Below are 20,019 nucleotides of genomic sequence, written 5' to 3'. Positions count from 1 at the left end.
CGTTGACCGCCGTCTGCGAAACAGGCAGGCGAGTGAGAAGTCGGTCCCCACAACCTGCCTCAGGTGACTCGGACTGGACGCCCCGCCGGGCGGCCCCACCTACCTTGATGCCCAGGGTGGAGCACTGGGTCGCCAGCACGTGGCCGTCGTACTTGTTGCCCGGCGCCAGGTCGAGGCACAGGTTGTCCCAGCAGGCGGCGGGCGAGAAGCAGAAGACGAGGCGGTTGACCAGGTCGCTCAGGTCCGCGCCCTCCTCGCTGGAGAAGAGGCCCCTCCAGTTGGGGCCCTGCTGGAAGAGCAGCCGCGCCTGCATGGGCCCGAGCGCGTCCTGCAGCAGCGCCGCCGTGCCGAGCTGGCCGCGCAGGCAGCCCGCCGAGCCCCACACGGCGTCCTGCAGCCCGGCCTGGAAGCTCTTGACGTTGGGGTCGAGCGGCGCCGAGCCGCGCAGCGGCAGCGGCAGCGACAGGTAGCTGGGCACCTGGTTCATGAGGGACGGCAGCAGGCCGCCGCCCGCCCCCGCCGCCCGCTCCAGCACGCCCGGCGAGCGGCGCGGAGAGGCGCCGGGCCCGTCTCCCCACGGCACCCCGGGGGCGGCAGCACCGCGCTGCACCGCCGACCCGATGGTGCAGTACGTGAAGGGCTGCGCCAAGGGCAATCACAAAACAAAGCTACAACTTCTCTTCGAAAAATAAAGAGAGGGAAATATTGAATAAGTAATTGAATACTTTGGGCCTACCTCACTCATTGAGGGAAATTTGATGGAGACTGACAAACGTTGGGTACCGTCCACAAAAACCTGAATCTGGTTGTGTCCAAAAGGCCTCCTAGAAAGGTACAGCAGGGTGAGTAACACATGTGCACATACATCATGATTTTGATGAATTAAAACTTTACCTTGCCATAGTTATACACACGCCGATGCAGTGCCATCGGTTGTCAGTGAGGGGAATGTCTGGGACAGTAGCAGTAAGGAACTCTTTCTTGGTACTGATGGCTACAACTAGCATGCCATCAGCACGAAAGAAAATTTCCACACCAGTATTATTACTAGTGAGTAAGCTGAAATTGAAGACAACAAAAAGATCTGTAGACGGTAGGACATTTGCAATCAGGATACAAGTAACAAGTTCATGCACAAATTTACTTGAAAAGCTGACGTCTCTTGTTCTCCACACCAACTCTACTGCTGCTGGTTTGACTTGAAGCTGGGCTAGAAGGGTGACTTCCTATAGGGGTTTTTACTGTCATAGGACTTAGACCACTGCGCCCACTGGCTGGGCTAGCGGCAGACCCTGGACTGGTGGCACGGCTTGCCGGGCTTGTTGGGCTTGGAGCTGCCGAGTCAGGTTCACTGTCAAGTTTCACCCAGCAGTGGAAACTGAAACCGTAGCCTGCACCTGGCCATTTACGAATCCCAGGAACCGAAAGACCATCTGTGTCATTCTGGATGTTGAAGAAGTAATGACAGTCACTATGCTCTCCACGACGGGCAACCGCAGAGATGGCATGAAGTAGTTGACTTTGATAAGGACACTGCAAACATGGTAATCAAAATATTGAAACTAGTCTTATTTTCATCTAAAATCAAGTGCAGCATTCTCACCTTCTCCTCTGAATCTCCCTCTCGTAAGAGCAGGAATATGCTCTTCAATTCCAGTGGAGTGATACAATGAGCAGCAAGCCCTTCGAGTAGCCCTAGGAGTTCCCCCACTGTTGGTCGGGAAAGTGATGCATGCTGTTCCATCAATGCACAGATCTCAAGGATAACTTGATGAGCAGAACACACAACACGACTGGAACATTTCAAAGTGAACAAGTCATTGAATGCCAACAAACTAAAAGCCTCTGTACTTCAGCTCCAAAATAAAACAGCACTATATTAAAGATCAGGGACAATGAAAATTATTTCACATTGGAGATTTAACTTGAAATTTACCTTTGAAGTGAAGCATTGCACAGTTTAGCAATATTTTCAGCAAGCCATACTTGATCCACATCAGGAACCGCAGGGAGCCATCGGAGCAGTACAAGCAGTGCATGGCCATTCTAAAAATTGGAATGCAAGAGTTTAAAGAACTTGTCACTAACAGTAATTTAAGTTATGAAAGTAAGTAAAGAAAAGTAATCAGTGACACACTTTTAAAACATTTTCTGATTCTGATGAATGACACTCATTTTCCTCTGTTGCCAACGCAAGCAATGCACGCAGAAGTGGTCTTTTGGGGTCACCTAAAGACCGCAAAGCATCTGCTATGCGAGTATACACATCTGTTTTCAGTAGCCGCTCTTTAACAGAGTTGGAGCCAGCTAAAAGAGCAGAAAACACTCGCACAACCTCCACTGCCAGCGACTGCTTCTCCATATTTTTACTCTGCAATTTAAGAGTTAATGATAGAAAGCTCACTCATTTTCTACATGGTTACTATTGTGCATATGTACAACTTAAGGCAAAATAAATCAACTAGGCTTAGACAACAAATTTAGCATACTTACAGCAGACTCATTCAAAAGTAAAATAAGAGCATCTGGAATCTGGCAATCCAAGAGCAGCTGTTGCATATGAGCATGCAATGCTTGAGCATGCGAATAGGAAATATTGTGAGCTTGACTTTTTTTTGGAGGTAAAGGCCATACTAACAGAGCCTTCACTGCAGAAACTATTTGGGTAAGAGCATGGATACTGTCAGATGTCCAAGATCCCTCTTTTACTTCACGAATTAACAGGTCACGAATTAGTTGAACCATTGTTCCCACTTCAATTTGTCGCTGCAATTCAGACATGCAAAATTCACAGAACTGAAAACTATATGAAACAATTTATGATCAGCCAACTGAAACAGATAGATATTTACCTGGTCTGGAGATGACTTAAGAAGTACTCGTGCCATAAGCACAAAACACTGAAGAGCATGATATCTCAGCTCAGGAGGCGTAGCAAGGTTCCCAACAACAGCAATAATCATGTTGACAGTGGCTGGACATATTGCACGAAGGGCGTTATGCTGTGTAACATAAGAATAAATCAGCATTCATCACATAACACTGAGCACAAACAGATTTTGAAAAAGCTATACAAAACATTTTTTGCAAAGCAATCCAATCATACACAGCCCCCTCCCCTACACCCGCCCCTTTTATGAATTCTAAATTCTTTACTCAGATTCAAACTGAAGCCACTGTTAGTGATTATGTAAATAAATAAATAACACATCTACAAAGCAAAAATTAAAGATCAAATATTGTCAACAGAAGAAAGAAAAAAAAAATGCATCAAATATTTCACTTTTGAAGTACCACGAGTTTGTCATATCTAAGCTCACAGAAAACACAGAAAAATTACATTGAAACAGGCAGTAGCGTGCACTTTACCTGATCCGAAAGCACTCATCATTGGTGTTTTGGACGAAAGAAGCTGCCACACATATACTCAGAATTAAGACTAATGGAAGACGTTCCAGCAAAAGTAACCTTTTTCAACAGCTTCTGAAGGCTCAAGACGTAACATGCACATGCACTACAGGTGACAAATGTAGGAGCAATGTCACTTCACTGCCTTCAACTGACTCACCCCATCACTAAGGCAAAAACAAGATGATGTTTTTGATAATCCTTTAGCCAAAACTGGACTCTTTTTTGCCTTGTCTGATTTAACAAGTGTTGACTGTGCTAGGGAAGGTAGTGCAGGGAAAACAGGATCCAATTGCACAATTATGCTCTAGAGGAAAAACCAACACCGAAAGTTAGTTACAACCACCACAAGACCTTTTAGAAAGAATACTGCCAGTATTCTGGAAGAAACTTAAAACTAGACGTGTCTTCTTAAATATTTGTTACATGGCAACACTTTAGAGGGTATCTTTTCACATTAGAGGAAAATTGTAGTTAGATATGTAAGTTTTAAATAGAAAATCTAAGAGAATGCATGTGCATCTGCTAGGTACAGTTTCCACAAGGCACCTCAAATCGCATAGGAGAGCAGAAGATAGTGTGATTAAAAAAGCCCACAAATGTAACATTCCACCCATGCTTTTAATAAAAGTGCATCAAATGCCACCAACGAATGGTGCAAACATATTGGTGCAGTGTTTTGACTGAACAAAAAAGAAGAATAAACCACGCAAAGAAAGTGCAGAGGCAAGAGCAATGCATGAAATCATAACAGGTAAAAGATTTGAGAAATATTTTTAAAGAAGACCATAGAGGTCTGGAGAAGGTACATAAATTCTTGACCCTGAGAATGTTCGATGAAATCAGCTCAAATGAATATAATTTACAATAAACTAAGGAAGAGAGAAGTATTAACTACAATTTAGGGTACATGTATATACAGTGTTAGTTTACCCAGATAGTCTCCCACATATAGATAGATATATGTTAATACATTAAATGAGCATTGGCTGGGAAAAGTACACACAATTTTCCACACACAAATCATCAACAAAAATGAATACCTGAGCTCCCGAAACAACAGCTCCCAGGACATGAATAAGTTGAGAGCCCAGATGTGGGTAACTCTCAATTAAATTGGTTTCAAAACAATCTGGAAGAAAATTGAAAATAAATGTAATGCACTGAATCAGAATATAAAATCTCATAATCTTATTTCCTATGACACACCATAAATAAAGGGGACAACTTCAACATGAAGAAGGGCGGGTTGAAATGCAATCTTCTCAAAGTCAGCCTCATTGCCACGCAAAAAGTGGTGCCAAGTAAAGTAAGGGTCGTATAGCACCTCCAAAAGGTGACATACACTTGTAAAGAAAGAAACACCAGCTTCCCCAAAATGAGCACTCTCTTCTACAAGCTGTAAATAGAAAAAAGAAGTTAATGGTGAACTACCTCATCACAATACATTTGTCCTAACTTAAATTACTGACCTGATGTATCACAGTAGCTGCTATTCCAATACTTATAGATACATAATCACATGAAGCTATCAAGGGAATGTTGTCTAAGTTACGGGCTAAAATTGTAAGAAGGTGAGTGAGTAGCTCAACCTCTGATAATGACTCACAATTTAATGTTCTCTGAAAATATAAATGTATGTAAGTCAATTAATTAGAAAATTAATCTTGATACCAGGGAAGAAGGATGGTCATATTTACATTTTCTGTGTCACTTCGAGCCTCTTGCATAAATTGGCTAACTGTGGGAAGTAACTCTTCAGGGAGACGAGAAAGATGCGGACCCGAATCTGGTCGAATATCTGTCCAATTTGGCAGAGATGACCAATCCAATGGTAGCTGTCCCTCCCATACTGATACAAATCCACGAACAAATAGACGGAAGTATTCTTCTTCATTCTGTCAATAAAATAAAAAAGATTTAATTTCTAAATAAAAAGACTACAGAGGCAATCATGACTGAATTTTGAGAGAAGTATTTAGTTTTCAACATTTGAATCTACTCTTTCAAAACATCAAACGATTTAAACTTCAGTCATTAAAGATTTCTCCAAGATGTGAAGTCCAATAGTTTTGGCAGGTTATGAATCACTTGAAACTGTTTGCCAAGTGCACATTCCAGAACGACAGTTTGTCGGTTCGCCTGCAATTTAGCCTAAAATATTCCATTCTAGAGGACTAAGTACTCGACGTGAAGCGAATGGAATAGCATTAAAGACGCCGCAACCACCTGACAAACAACACTAACCTAACTTGTCAACCACTGTGAAGAAGTTAAGCAGTTACCACAAACTTCAACATGCATCAGAACTATGACAGTGCAGCTAAGGCAACAACAATCGAAAGATATTTGAGAAAAATCACTGGCAACGTTCAATGCTCCATTGATAAAGTTTGAAAATGACATTTACTGTCGTACACGAAAGCAAATTATTTCTCTCTGTAATATCTCACCTTTGCCTTATAATGAAGCCATAGTTGATAAATGTCCCTCTTAACTTCCATTCTGTCCATGATAATTGCTCATACTTGATGACTGAATTCAGGAATCAGGAAATAAACATCAATTTGTTGTGGAAAAAGCACTCTGTGAGTCCACTAAATAAACATGCCCTCTGCGAGATCCCAGCCCTGGCGCTGGCGCCCAGCTGATCGAAGGGAAGGGAACTCCACAGAGATATTCCCCCTCTGGTGACTAATGTTTTGCGTTTAAGTACCGCAAGGAATCTGTTTGGGAGTGGGAATATATGACCCCTTATGTTCTAAAAATAGATCCAAACTTGTGGCAAGGAAATGTTTTTTCACAAGCGAGCGCATTCTTATATTTTTATTTAGTGGGGTGAAGTGATCTCTATGTTGGCAAAACTGGAGGTTGTGGTCTGTCCAAAACAAGTAACATTGCACTAGCAGAAAACAACAAATCAAGCTGAAATGGAATAATTTGTGTGTTTCTGCCGTCAAATTCCAACGAGAGTTAATTTTGCATTCCCTGTTTTGTATCAAATCCTCGCATTTTTAATAAATAAATTATATATTTTACTCTTTAAAAGTGGGTTTCAGGTAAGGTTAGCTATTACTGTTTTACAGTTATGACATTTTGTCAAAATATGACAGTTCATGATCAAAGTAATATAATTTTGTTCACATCTTTGTTTATCAGATGGAGGAGCTATTCTCAATTCACTTGACTGAATCTTCAGCATTTAGTTCTGAAGAGGAAGCAGTCGCTGAAAGTGAATCTGATCCCCTTGAAGAAAAAGGTGAAGGAGCAGTTGTCGAGGAGTCAGAGAGATCAGTGTCCGAAACCCAATCTAGTGTGAAAGATCCTGTTCAAGACCCTAGTGATTCAGAAAAAAAGAAATTTGAATGCAAGTATTGTGGGAAGAAGTTTACCAAGAGTGGTCATATGACAGCACATATTCGGAGCCATACTTCTGAAAAGCCATACACATGTGCTGTTTGCCTCAAAGCTTTTTCATTAAAGAGCACTTTGATAGCGCATGTTCGAATTCACACTGGAGTGAGGCCGTATGAATGTTCAGAATGCAATCAAAGGTTTACCCAGAGTGCTACTCTGAAACATCACTTTGAGAGACATCACGTGTATAAAGAACCAAAGCCTAAGGCACCCAGAAAGAAAAGAAGTGATGCTTTTGTTGATGATGTTGGACCTCATCCATGTGACCAATGTGAAAAGGTTTATGAAACAAGACAAAAACTAAGGGTACACCGATACTCTCACAGTACAGAAAAATGGGTATGCCCCATATGTCAAAAGAGATTTACAGCTGGTGGTACCCTCAAAAGTCACTTAAGGATTCATAATGGTGAGAAACCATTCGAATGTGATGTTTGTGAAAAGTCATTCACAAGCAGCAGCAACCTTCGAGCCCACTACCGTATTCATACTGGAGAAAAACCCTTTGAGTGCATCACATGTAATAAGAAATGGGCTAAAAAGATATCATTAAGAACTCATGTGTGTTCATTGGAAGATGATGGAACAAGTAATAGCAATGCTTAGACATTTGCTCAGTGTGATGTGTGAAAAATTGTATTATTATATTGATGGGAGCAGAAGATGAAATAATCCCAATAAAAGTGTTCTCTTAAGCGTGTATTTTGTCAAAGTAATCTGTTGAACTGTTTGCAAAAAGAATATGAAAATAAAACAATCAAATGTAGCTGAGGTTGATAACACAATGCACTACTCTACAAAATTGTCATCTTCTTCCTCATCCTTACTGTGTTCATGTAGTAAGACAAACTCTCTTGTACTGAAGCCAAACTTGAGAACATCCCTTTCAAGGAGTTCTACATACTTCCTTGGTTCAATTTTGTTATTATTTACAAAAGTTCCATTAGCAGAATCCAAATCTATGAGATAAGGTCGTATTCTCTTTCCTTCAGAACCATTATCTCTTGTATAATGAACTAGCCGGAACTGAATTGCAGCATGCTGCTTAGAACAAGAGGGATGGTCCAATGGAATGTCAACAATCTTTCGTTCACGCCCCATCAAGAAAGCACTTGCCCTATGTATGTACAGAACTTTCAATGCCTCTTCCCCTTTAAAAGGGTACAAACGCCAGCGTCTTTTAGGAACTCTAGCTTCAGGAGGCTCACTGTACTTGATAACAACACCTTTATATGTGTTTGTGTCTTCGGTCAATTTTCCCGAAAGACCAAAATTTGGCTTGTCTCTCTCTTCAGGAGGAAGAGGTTTATTCCCTGACTGATCACTTTTCTTGCCCCATTCCATATTACTGGTGTCTTCCTCGTCTTTAGGAAACCTTGATCTCCCAGGTCCACCTCCTCTGCCTCCTCTACCTCCTCTGCCACCCCTGCCTCCGCGACCACCTCTGCCACCTCTTCCTCCTCTGTCTCCACCACCCCTGTGCTCATCAAAGTCTGGTCTGAGTCTGCAACATAAAAAAACAGATAATGTTTCTGTTCTGTTAGTCTTTAAAATCAGAAACCATCAATGAGAAAAGTGAGATAAATTACCCTCTTGGTTTATCAAAACCTCGGTCAGTGGGATTCCTACTTCTCTCATGGTCTCTGTTGAAAATTTGGAAAAAGGTTGTCATAACTGTGCTTGATAGTTACATACAATAAAAAAAGTTCCAGGAAGAAAGAAAAAATTACCTGTTGTTCCTGAATCTATTTTTATCGCCATCTTCATCCCACCTTGACGATGAGGGTCCATCTCTATCACGGCCATCATCACTGTCAACTTCTTCTTTTATTCTAATATTGTTAAGAGGTTTGCGATCTCTGTCATAGTCTGAGTCTTTCCTCCTTTCATGACCTCTTTCTCGATCTCTCTCCCTATCTCTGTCTCTATTTCGATCTCTATCTTCACGATTTCTTGACGAATCTGTCCTTGAAACCTCTGGGTTACGGTGTCTGTCATGTTTGTCATGGTGCTGCCTTTTCCTTTCATGTCGCTCATGGGCGTCTCTTGATTCAGAGGGTTCCCGTTTAGGAATTTTCCTTGGTACTTCAGGGGAGTCTCTCTCACGGGAACCTCGCCTATGCTTTTTATGTTTATGTTCCTTCATTTTACAGATTGCAAAATTGAATGGCAAGTACAATTATCAGATCAGAATTAAAACCTGCAAGAAAACAGATTAACAGGTTAGAAACATTAATGCCGTGCAGCTGGGAAAAAAAGACCAAACCGATTGGAGGAGAAAAATAAAAATTGAATTCTTAAAATTGGAATAAGTAAATTTGGACTGAGTGAAAGCCAACTGTTGTTTACTGAAATGAACTCGACAGGTTACAGTGCGGAAACACGTCAGCGGAATAAGCTCAGGAGAATAAGAGCATCGTGCAGCTTTCTTTTTAACAATTCCAGCGAGATAACACAAAATAAAACTACTCACAAGCGAGGAAATTACAATCAGTATAACCTAAGTGGAATTTTTCTCGAAACGTTACCGCAACAACAAAAACAAGTGATTATGGGTCTCTATACTTTGAGATCAATATGTTAAAAAAATGATTCCTGTTGCGAGACTACAACGAAGATGAAAAATTGAACGAAGGGGACGTCTGTTGAAGCAACTTTCTATACACGCTGGATGTGTGAAATCTCACTGTTTCGGAGTTCAGAGTCCAAGCTCTACAGAAACTATCACAGATATAACGTCAACACCACAAACATCGCGACATTTACTGTTCGGTGTAAAGTGGCTCATGAGGAGAAAATATGTGACCTGCGAATACACATTGGCGAACTATTCGCACGTCCAACACACCTGTTATGTGTGTGTTTACCAACATGTGCGATTGCCGTACAAGTACCGGGGTTTAAATTCCTGCTTGTGAAAGGCGTCTAGTATTTTAACTCGAAGGTGTATTACTTCCCCATAGATTGTTACATTCCGTAAGTATAGAAAGTTTATTTCTGACAACGTGTCACTTAGCTCATGTGACATTGCTTTCGTTTTGACCCGGATGAGACGATCATCACGTAGTCACAATTGTACGATCACAAACTTGACGAAAGTATTGTTTTAGTTTCATTTTGATCTGACCAAATTAATTGGTTGACCACTGCTTGTGGGTTTAGTGATTTGATGTGTGCAGTGATGCAATCCACTCATTTTATTCATGTTACACTTTGTCATGTCAACAGGTGTGAACATCATTGGTGTCGTGTACAATGCTTCTTCAACTATATGCATTTATTGTGCTCTCTTGGGATGCACTGTGTCTTCTTGTTCAGGTGTATTTTGCATTTCTAGAGGCATGCTGGCATCTTATATGTCCTCCAAGGCAGAAATCAGTGAAGAATGATATTGCGGTGGTATGATTATGATTTGCCTCCTGCTGATTTAGATACACATGTGATTGAAGATTGGTGTTCTCACCTCCAACTTTTGTTTCCAGATTGTTGGCGCCTCAAGGGGAGTGGGAAGAGAGCTAGCTCTTCAATTAGGGGCACTTGGTGCGTATATTATCTGTTGTGACATAGATAGCATGGGTAACAAAAAGACAGCAGTTGACATTACGCAAAATGGAGGAAATGCAATTGCATATCAAGTAGATGTTACCAATAGAGAGCAGGTAACATCCTTAGGACTTCTGAGACTGCTGTAACAAGAATCTCACACAAACAAACCTCAGAAATTTTATCAGTTTTGCTATTTCTCCAGGTTTTTAAAATGGCAGATAAACTTAAAAGAGACATCGGGCCTGTGAGCATGATTTTTCATTGCTGTGGAATGCCAAGCCCACACTCTCTTGTTGCCCAACCACCCCCAGACATAAGAGCAACTATAGACAGAAGTGTCATGTCCCATTTCTGGGTAAGTGATTTTGATTTAGGTCATCCAATAATCCAATAAATAAATTATCCTTTTTACTAAAGTACTTTTACAACCCTATATCCACTAGATTTTGCAAGCTTTACTACCTCAAATGCAGGAACAGCGTAAAGGACATATTGTTGCACTAAGTTCAGTGGCTGGCCTAACTGGTATCAAGGATCAGGTTCCACTTAGTGTTTCTCAATTTGCTGTAAAGGTGAGAATTCCTTTTGAATTTTTAAAATATGAATATCTGCCTTGTTGTAGACTTAGTATGGTTTTGTCACCTCTAGGGTCTTACTGAATCTCTTCGGCAAGAACTACGGACATCACAGAGACATGCAAAGATTCAAGTAACTCTTGTACACATTTATCCGTTTCTTGTAAGCCCTGAGTATTCAAGAGATATTAGACTGAGGTAAATCATTTGATTAAAATTTTGCAATCTTTACAAGAGTCAATGGATATGACGTATTTTATGCTTTGATTTGATCAGGATTCCAAGTTATTTCGGTACCCTAGATCCTAGAGAAGCTGCCCGTCAAATAATTGTAGGGGTACGTCAAGGGTATGCAGAAATGAGTGTACCAGGCTACTTGCTCTTTATGGGTAATCTGTTAAGGTAATTGCCTTTCCTAATTCCTTTCGATTACTTACCTTTTTCTTTCTGTTACACGGTTTTCTTGTTTTCAGGCTGTTACCACGAGAAGTTTCAGTGAGGCTTAGAGAGCTGCTTGACACAGGTGTAGATTTTGGCTGAAAACATTGCTTTGTATCAAAGGATTTGTTTTAAACAGTGCCTGTAGAAGATATGATGGTGTTTGAAAATACCAAATGCCCTGATGCATGCCTGATGTTTAAATCTAATTTACCTATTGCAAGTAATGAATATTTTGAAAATGATGTCACTTTTCATGTACCTTGTGCCATAAATATGTTTCACAGATGTCATTATATAATAATGAATCAACTTATGTCTAGTCAGTCATTCAGTCAGCATCACAATATTTAAAAAAAAAAATTTAAAAAAAATCACATACTGCTTTTAGCCAGAAAAGACTCAGAAAAGTGTTTCATTATGTTTAGATTTATGTTATAAAGCTTTATTTTATCTACAAACAGATCATGTACCCTATAGGTTCATATATTCAGTCTTGTATTTCTCACATTTCCTCTCATTTTGCATGAAAAATGTTAATGTTTTGATGAACACAATCATGTTAGACTTAAAGTAAGTAGTAAGAACTTGTCTTCCAAACCAATAAATTGTAAAGAAATTACTATGTTGTAAACACTATTTTATCACTCAATAGCGCAAAAATAAATATCTTGGTATAAATAAATAGTTATAATTAATTAAAAACAAACTCGCGTTTCTTCAGGTACTCATTTAAGACTACTACCACTTAACAAGGTCTGATCGTCCACCTCGTAGTGCGCATCCCCAGTTTTCGTCGGGGTCGGTTCCCCTGCGCAGTGCTCACGTTCCTAGCGAGGTCCGAACAGTCTGACCGGAGCTCGTTGTAGCACCCGAGCTGGCGCTGGCTGCGCTGGCGGCCCCGGAGGTTGACGAGTGGGAGACGGACAGCACGGAGGCGCGGTTGTTGTGGGGGATGGTGAACACCCGGGCCGGGCCGCCCGGGTAGGGGTGGCCGCGTGGGGCTCGGCGGGCCGCCGGGGGCAGCACTCGCAGCGCGGTCAGGGCGGCGATCAGCGGCCGGCGGATGGCCTCCGTCTTCCACGCGTACACGAACGGGTTGAGCAGGAAGGAGGTCATGGCGAGGAAGAAGGCGGCCTCGAACACGACCAGCACCCAGGGTCTCGGCCCGAGCACGACGAACAGCACGAGCATCACGTCGAGCGGCGTCCAGCACACGATGAAGCTCGTGGTGACGCGCAGCAGCAGCACGGCCGACTTGCGGCAGCCGTGCGAGCGCCGCGCCGCCGAGGCGGTCGAGGCCACGAAGCTGGGGTCGCTGGCGCGCAGCGTGTAGGCCTGCACCTCGCGGTGCACGCGCCAGTGCGTCAGCGAGATGAGCAGCAGCACGGACACGTTGGAGGGCAGCGCGAACATGATGAGGAAGTTGGGCACGATGTGGTGCTCGTCGCAGAAGGGCACGCCCGGGCGCCACTCGTTGACGAGGAACACGGCGCCGGCCCCGGCCACGGGCACCACCCAGCCCGCCAGGATGACGAGCCAGCTGACGCGCGTCGTCAGGTAGTCCTTGTAGTGCAGCGTGTGCACGATGGCGGTGTAGCGGTCCATGGCCACCACGAGCAGCGCGCAGTGCGACCCGAACATGGTCAGGAAGCAGACGGAGAAGCGCAGCACGCAGGGCAGCCGGTACTTGGCGAGCTGGGCGGCCATCTCGGGCCAGAACTTGAAGAGGGAGAAGTAGATGAGGCCCACGCCCACCAGCAGGTCGGCCAGCGCCAGGTTCAGCACGAGCCGGCCCGAGGAGGGCAGGCGCATGCTGCTGTTCTTGCCCCTGCGGAGGAGGGAAACGCGTAGCGTTAGAGGCAGGGGACGTGATTCACTTCCGCCATCCCTTTCAAATCTGCCGCGCCCGTTAGTGAACAAGTTTCACCCTACCAATGCTCAAGTGCGAGACAATGGGGAAAACGAACGTTCACTAAATGCTCTGTCGGATTGAGTTTGTCACGATCTCCAGCGACGTGGGGATCGCAGTGGGTAAATCCCCGGAAGAGTCTAGGCGGTCGCACACACAATGGTACCAAGCATCACGACAACGTCCGGACCGGAGTAAATGGCGTGACCGGACCGACTTTGTATGTGGCCACTAAATAGCAATAATTGGACGTAAGTGGGAGGGATGGGGAAGGAGGGGTGGGGGCAAAAGTTGTCTAGGGGAAGGGTAATGGAACCACAAAACTTCACGTGCGACGGTTCAGACCGTCATTATTTTTTTGTGCGTGCAAGTTGACCAGGTTTGTGAAATATAAACTACGTACCGTGTGCCCCGGCCCAGCAGGGCACACACTACACACACACTTCAAAAGTAGATCTACACCAGTGCTACGACACGACACGGCAGTGAGCGCGTTTGCCTACTCGCTCCACCCGTAAGGCGCCATGGCCCCCTAGGGTAGGGCGGGCAGACCCGCAACACTGCTGTGTCGAAGGCCTTACACGCGGTACTATGTCTACGCCGTCCTCTGCATCAGTCTCCAGCCAAAGCACGCTCTCGGCGGTGAATTGCGTGGTCCGCGACGCAACGCACGTGACACCAGAAGAGCGGGCTGTGGCGGGTCTGACTAACTGCTGCAGAGGACGGGGCGCACATGAACTGCCCCACATGACCCTCATCCGCCTGCACCACTTTGGTACCTGATTCTGCCAACTGCGTAAGCCACCAGGATGAACAGGTTCCCAACCACGATCAACACCATCATGGTGTACTCGAGGATGGCGAACACCATCATGATGTAGGGAAAGGCGTGCTCCAGGTCAAACACGTCGACGACGACCAGCCCCGGCGTTTCCGGGAGAGAATCATTGTACGGGACCAGGCGCTGCAAAATAGACATTTGGAATTAAAGACGAGCTCGGAATTGCCTGGAATTACTCCACCAGACAAAGTGTTAGGGGTTGATAATTAAATTGCCTTCAATTACTTGAGCTGTCTGCGTTGAACTCACCTCGTCGGCCTTCTTGGTGGGCTGCGTGAGGCGGGCGAGGGTCGCGGCGAGGTTCATCGGCTCCGCCGTGGCGGCGAGCGCGAGCGCGGCCGCGGCCATGCTGCGAGGGGGCGTGGTGGTCCACAGCGCTGCCCGCCGAGCAGTGCGGCGAGCGGCGGCCGCCAGCCTGGCCGGTACCGGCAGGGTGCCGGGGAGGCGAGGCACTCGCTTCAGCTGCTCCCGGCACAAGCCCGCGGCTCGGGCCCGGCGGTGGCACTGGCGGCACGCGCGGCGTGGCTTGTGTCGCGGCAGCCGGACGGCTCGGCAGGGCGCGCAGCTGCACCACCCCGCGGCAGGACGCTCGCGGCCGACGGCGTCCTCCTGGCGTGGTCCTCCCCTCCGCCTCGACCTGCAGCCCTGGCCGGAGCGTGTGGACCGCGCTGCGGCCGAGCGAGCGTGGGACTGCGGGCGTGGCGGGGGTCCGGGCGGGATGGACCAGGCGCCGCGACACCGTTCAAAGAGCGCCGCGGCGCCGAGCAGAGGGAGAGAGATGGAGCTGTGTCGGGACGCAGCTCATAGCGGAGGGGCAAAAGGAAAGGGGGGGGGGGCAACGACAACAGGTTTATCCACCGCCCCCCTCCCGCCTAAATGGCGCTGCGTGGCGCTGCGTGCTCGGGAGATGTGACGATAGCTCGGAGGTCGCCGCGGGGCTGACCCCGCACCCGCACCCTTGACCACCAGGATGCGGCGGGGACGTGCCGCTCGCCGCGCCACACTGTTTTCACAGGAGACATTCGGAGCTGGCGGTCACGCATCTCCCCGCGGCCCGGCTCCGCCCGGCTCGCGACGTGGACCACAAACGGGATTATTCTGTTTGTTGACCAGACGGGGCCCGGGTAAACATCGGAGGTTGATCTCAGCTTCAGTGACTCCGCCCTCCCGGCCTTGAGCGCCCGGGGCCGGCGGGGATGCGCGCCCGTCGAGCGGCCGTGCGCAGCGGGAGGCCTACCCGTGTCCCTGCAGGCGCCCGGCCCGGCCCGACCTGTACGGGGAGGGGGCGGCCGCGCCCCGCTCCAGCCTCCTTAGAGACGCCCCTCCGCAGGCGCCAATGTGCCGCTCTCCCCTCCAACCTCCTCCCTTCCCTCATTTCCTGGTAACTGTCCCCTCAGTGTCGTTGATGACACATTTGAGTCGAAGTAACGGTGCATAAATCGCAGGGGCGTAAGCAAGTTGTGGACACGCCAGTATCTCGAGGAAACCGGACTATGTCTTTCGCGTTCGGAACTTAATACCTTAATACCTTAATTCTGTAGGCCTACTCAGAAACAGAACTGTTCGACTGGTACAAAGGGACAAAGACTTGACCGTGTTTGAAAACATGTTGAAAAGTACTTTCCTCCAGTATAAGGCACAGAATCAGACTGTTGAAAAAATTATCAGACCATTCTGTAGTGATTTACTGTTGTAATTTTGAACAGTGCACAAACCGACTGCGCCGCCTGCCGTCTCAGACCGAACGGCATTTGTGACTTTCGGTCTGTAAATAGGAGGTGTGTTCGGACAAAGCTCATCTCGACGCTACATAAGAGCTGCGCCGGCAGCTCCGCTCGGCCCTGTTGTGTTGAGTCATGGATGCGAGTCTGCCGAGGCAATTATTGGCTGTCCCCAGCCTGACCCACGGCGCGGGCGGAGCGTCCACCTGGCGGGGACCGGGCGCGTGGCGTGTCGACCGTATGGGGGCTTCCGCAGCGTCCCATAAAACAACTTATGCCGGCTGAATCGGGGATTCCCCATGGGGATGGCCAGGGGGGCCACCTCCGCCAGGGCCCGGCTCGTGTCGGCGGAAAGATATGGTGATATGGTTCAGCCGATCCGGCCCGGATACACACTCTGAAAATGATTCAATAAAATTCCATTGAAAACTTGATTCCACCATATCAAAGGTTATATTCAATGGGAATTGCATTGATTCGTAGTCAATTTCTATCAATCAAAGACATTTTCTTCGAAAACAACTTCCTATTGCTATGGTGTAATTAATTTTCATACATTAGAATTGTCTTGTCAATAAGAAACCTTTTCTCTGAGTGCAGGCGGCCAGGCCAGCTCCAATAGATACCATCTCGTCTGCACAGTTGGCGCGTGTAACCATAGGGCCTAATAGCTACCCCGTCCCATTCGCCCAGACAAACATAGACAGCATCCTGTCCTGTGAGCTGACGAGAGAGTGGGAAATGTCATCTTTGGCGTCAATTTTCACAAAGCTTTTGGAAGCAGTTGCAGGCAACAACACCCTCCACCGCCGCCGCCGTGCGGCCTGCCCTGTGCTACGTATAGGAAGAGGGCGGGGACGGAGGGGTGGACTTTTCCTTCTGGTAGAGACAGTCTCGAGGACTGTCTAGAAATGATCTCCCCAATAGGTAATCTGATCCTCCTGGCGCGGGGGCGGGCAGGCCCCGGGGCTCCTTGTGAGCTGACTCAACGTCTCTGCGCTCCACTCGGTAACGAGGCACCCCGGCCCGCCCGGCCCGGCCCGGAGGACCAGCGCTATCAGGTGAGGGCGGGGCGGCACGGAGAGGGGCGCCAAGCTGCGCCAAGCGTGAGTCACGGCGCTCACCACCGCGCGGCCCACACCGGCGCTAGGGGCTGCTGCACGGCCGCCTGGCCGGTCGCCTCACGACCGAACCAGGGGGAAGAATGACTCGCGATATTTCTTACTTCTTTTTTTTTTTATTTTTTTTGTGTGAAGAGGCAGGGAGTGGGAAAAGTCACACGAAGCAGAAAATTTGGTGGTGTAAACTGCCGAGGGAGATTCTTTGTTTCCAGCAGAAGGGGACCGGATGTGTGGCGTAGCGGTGACATCGCGATACAAGTAGGGGTTTTCAGAATCACAGCGGTGCGAAACGACTAGCAAAAGCATTTTTTTAAAAGTTTGTTGTTTGCCGATTACCAGAGAACGCTGCGCGCCTCCGGGTCATCATGCCGCAGGGGTGTACATCTACACCGTTCGCGATAGCGTTTCACTGAGTTTCAAAACATCGTCAATATTAAATTTCAGTTGGGTTGTCAAAATTTCAGTACTGCATTGCAACTCATAAGTTGAAATAACATAACATAGGGAGGAATGTTAATGCACGAATCAAAAGGTGTCGTAGGTACTGCCATAGAACCAGGACTATGTTTAATGCGGAATAAATCAATGACTCGTCACTGATTTAAAGTCAATTTAGTTATAAGAACCCAGTCTGAAATTCATTAATATACATGACTTCACCTCTTCACCACAAAGACCGAAACCGAAAGACGTACCCCATGTGTAGAGCGTGGAGTAGCACCGCTGTCGAGGGGTATTTCCCAGATGACCGATGGCAACGGTACGGATGCGTCAATAATGACACTTTTCACAAAGAAAGATGTTAAATCGCACCTCCGCAGGGGTGCTAAAGATATCCGGAGTTTTTTTGCATAATGCACTAAAGAGTTCGAAGGGAAGGGTGCTATGCTATAAAGAAGTGCTTTTGACAGTTTTGATGCCCTTGGAAAGGAAGGAAACCCTTGACGCATTCGTTTTTCCTGCGTTGAGAGAGCGCATTACCAGCGGTCATAGCTGGGTCATTGACCCCAGGTTATCGACTGGGTACGCCCACCGTCTCGTTCCGTGTGGAGTTCGTCGAAGTGGACTCCGTTTTCAAGCAAGTGACAATGACGTCAATACCATAATAATTCTCTAGGCTACGAAACTTACACCGGAGGAACGGGTCTCGGACACAACGCCCCCAGACAGCGTGGCGCCACCAGTACACTGCTCTTTGTGACTATATTTATTAATCATTTTGTTGAATTTTGGAGAATTGCTTGACTTTTGCTATCTTGCAACCACACACGAAGATGTTATTTCTATGACTACTCAAGTAGTACTGTAACGTATTCTCCCGTTTTGTACCATTTCTAAGAATTTCCCCAGAATATATTCTTTAAACAATGGAGTATTGTCCTCAGGAAAAAGCTGTAAAAGAAAACGGGAAAAACATAAGGTGAAATTATGACCATTGGAATTGTTACGTGTTACGTGCTACTTGTTTAGTGTCCTCTTCTGTCTCCAGGAAATAAAACCCCTTCTATTTATGAAATGCAGAATTGTTTTGCCTGTCACCCTTGGTGTACCGCTGCTGCTGCCATGGTGCCCAAAGAGCCGCCGGGCGCCGGGCGCGCAGTCACGCCGATAGAATCGCTTTCTGTATCCCTCCATTCAGAAATTATCTTTCTCTTCTTCGTTTCCTGGCCGGGGGCTGTTTGTGGCAAAGCGCCATCGAGAGAGAGAAGGGGGGGGGGCAAAAATAACATTTTTGATATTGTTGACTTTATGACCAGATCTTGATTGCGTTCCAAACTGAAACCAGGACGAGAATATTTGAAAGCCTGGAACCTGCTGGAACCAAGACTAAAGACCTCAACAAATTTCTTGAAGGCACGTAGATTTTGAGGGTACTTGTGATTTTCCGGTGTTCACCCCTTATAGAAGCGGCAGAATGAGGTATTTTCCGAATAAAAAGAACAAGAGGAATATCTTACAGAAGATTGTAGACTTTCTTCTTCAGCATCAGCTGCAACAAAAAGTTTTGCATTGGTGTGCCTAATAGGGAGGTGAGCCTGCACTTCAACGGTTAGCGTTGCGTTTGAAAACGTCGATCTCCTACCCGACTGTAGGACTTTTATTATTTTTCATAGCCACGGGCCACGCGCTTGTTGACCGTGGAGCGTCGTCGCTGGTCGCCGCCGCGCCACCCCGCTGCGTTTGATGTCTCGGGGTGCATCCTCTAGCGCCGGGCAGCACGGCTCCCGCCCCACTGTGGACTCTGTTTATCCTGGTCCGCTCGTCCCCGCCCCGCCCCGCCCCGCACTGCGCGGCAAGGCGTTTGGGGCGGCCGTGAACCACCGCCGCGCAGGACGTTGCTGTAGGGCTCTGCAGGCTCCGCACCATGAACTTGACCGGCGCCCCGGCGGCCCGACCCGCGCCCCACACCGGCCAGACACGCGGGACGCGGGACCTAGGCCGCGGGGTGACGCGCTGCAGCCCGAGACACGAGCAAAGAGATCCTCCGCGGGGATGAGAATATTATATACTTTACATCTGAGTTGTTCCCGCGGTGAGGCGACCCCCCCGGCCCCCTGTAGTCGTCGTAGGGAGGTGATTACAGTGCCGCGCGCGTTCTCTTGTCTGGCATAAAACTGCGGCGGGTCTGAGCTCAGCGCACGTAGTGGTGACACACTACACGACGCACACGTCACGTCACGTCTCATGTTTGCTCCTGAGTGAGGGAGGACGGGGAGGACACGTCCAGCTCTCGGGACCAAAGTGCGGCTGCCTGCGAGGTGTCGGGCGACGACGAGGGAAAGGGCGGCAGACGTGCGAACTGGAAGCGAAGGTCGGGGTCACGTTAACCGTACACGTACAGGACGAACCAGGTTGGAAACGCTCATCAAGGTGCACCCTCTGTCTTCCCCGCTAGGAAGTGAGCAAAGTAAGCTATATGACTGATGCTTAGGCTTTGGAAATTTTAAAAATGACAAGATAAACACGAAGCAAATCAAGAGGGTACACGGCGGGTACTGTTTGCGCAGGGAGAGAGGTGTGGGGGCACTCTGTCGCGGAG

At 47.1% G+C, this 20,019-nt stretch overlaps 5 protein-coding genes across 8 annotated transcripts in view; 2 read left to right on the top strand and 3 right to left on the bottom strand.

Annotated features, from left to right (window-relative positions):
- LOC113217635 (neurobeachin-like protein 1) overlaps positions 1-6,046 on the bottom strand; it is a 346,454-nt gene extending 340,408 nt beyond the window's left edge. Inside the window, 16 exon segments of the mRNA XM_052263605.1 lie at positions 8-13; positions 104-640; positions 737-824; positions 895-1,059; positions 1,145-1,533; positions 1,604-1,793; positions 1,937-2,046; positions 2,138-2,371; positions 2,494-2,766; positions 2,853-3,002; positions 3,569-3,715; positions 4,452-4,540; positions 4,618-4,807; positions 4,881-5,030; positions 5,109-5,306; positions 5,862-6,046. Coding sequence (XP_052119565.1) covers positions 8-13; positions 104-640; positions 737-824; positions 895-1,059; positions 1,145-1,533; positions 1,604-1,793; positions 1,937-2,046; positions 2,138-2,371; positions 2,494-2,766; positions 2,853-3,002; positions 3,569-3,715; positions 4,452-4,540; positions 4,618-4,807; positions 4,881-5,030; positions 5,109-5,306; positions 5,862-5,921 — 2,976 coding nt within the window. The 5' untranslated portion in view covers positions 5,922-6,046.
- A 78-nt stretch (positions 6,047-6,124) lies between these two features.
- LOC113217660 (zinc finger protein 1 homolog) lies at positions 6,125-7,591 on the top strand. 2 transcript variants are annotated; one of them, XM_026437650.2, is made up of 2 exons: positions 6,125-6,467; positions 6,568-7,591. In XM_026437650.2, the coding sequence occupies exon 2, from the start codon at positions 6,568-6,570 to the stop codon at positions 7,429-7,431; it is 864 nt and encodes a 287-aa protein (XP_026293435.1). In that variant the 5' UTR covers positions 6,125-6,467; the 3' UTR covers positions 7,432-7,591. The 2 variants fall into 2 exon arrangements, with proteins under 2 accessions (XP_026293435.1, XP_026293436.1); XM_026437651.2 differs by having other exon boundaries at positions 6,125-6,472.
- On the bottom strand, positions 7,508-9,636 carry LOC113217655 (smad nuclear-interacting protein 1). 2 transcript variants are annotated; one of them, XM_026437644.2, is made up of 4 exons: positions 9,513-9,636; positions 8,556-9,025; positions 8,415-8,468; positions 7,508-8,329 (listed from the first exon to the last, which is right to left on the bottom strand). In XM_026437644.2, the coding sequence occupies exons 2-4, from the start codon at positions 8,969-8,971 to the stop codon at positions 7,615-7,617; spliced, it is 1,185 nt and encodes a 394-aa protein (XP_026293429.1). In that variant the 5' UTR covers positions 8,972-9,025; positions 9,513-9,636; the 3' UTR covers positions 7,508-7,614. The 2 variants fall into 2 exon arrangements, with proteins under 2 accessions (XP_026293429.1, XP_026293428.1); XM_026437643.2 differs by lacking the exon at positions 9,513-9,636 and adding an exon at positions 9,299-9,402.
- Positions 9,637-9,646: 10 nt separating this feature from the next.
- On the top strand, positions 9,647-12,069 carry LOC113217658 (17-beta-hydroxysteroid dehydrogenase 13). Of its 2 annotated transcripts, none has more exons than XM_026437647.2 (8): positions 9,647-9,801; positions 10,054-10,224; positions 10,308-10,484; positions 10,574-10,726; positions 10,815-10,943; positions 11,020-11,144; positions 11,223-11,348; positions 11,420-12,069. In XM_026437647.2, the coding sequence occupies exons 2-8, from the start codon at positions 10,081-10,083 to the stop codon at positions 11,484-11,486; spliced, it is 921 nt and encodes a 306-aa protein (XP_026293432.1). In that variant the 5' UTR covers positions 9,647-9,801; positions 10,054-10,080; the 3' UTR covers positions 11,487-12,069. The 2 variants fall into 2 exon arrangements, with proteins under 2 accessions (XP_026293432.1, XP_026293433.1); XM_026437648.2 differs by having other exon boundaries at positions 9,773-9,900.
- A 64-nt stretch (positions 12,070-12,133) lies between these two features.
- LOC113217636 (melanocortin receptor 5-like) lies at positions 12,134-14,893 on the bottom strand. The gene is made up of 3 exons (XM_026437612.2): positions 14,387-14,893; positions 14,076-14,260; positions 12,134-13,215 (listed from the first exon to the last, which is right to left on the bottom strand). Exons 1-3 carry the CDS (start codon positions 14,483-14,485, stop codon positions 12,207-12,209), a joined length of 1,293 nt encoding a protein of 430 aa, XP_026293397.2. The 5' UTR covers positions 14,486-14,893; the 3' UTR covers positions 12,134-12,206.
- Positions 14,894-20,019: the final 5,126 nt, after the last annotated feature.

The sequence above is a fragment of the Frankliniella occidentalis genome, unplaced genomic scaffold (genome assembly GCF_000697945.3).
Source record: "Frankliniella occidentalis isolate FOCC.00 unplaced genomic scaffold, Focc_3.1 Scaffold13, whole genome shotgun sequence".
Taxonomy (NCBI): domain Eukaryota; kingdom Metazoa; phylum Arthropoda; class Insecta; order Thysanoptera; family Thripidae; genus Frankliniella; species Frankliniella occidentalis.
Note: the sequence above shows the minus strand (reverse complement) of the source record. Positions and strands in the feature narration are given on the sequence as shown.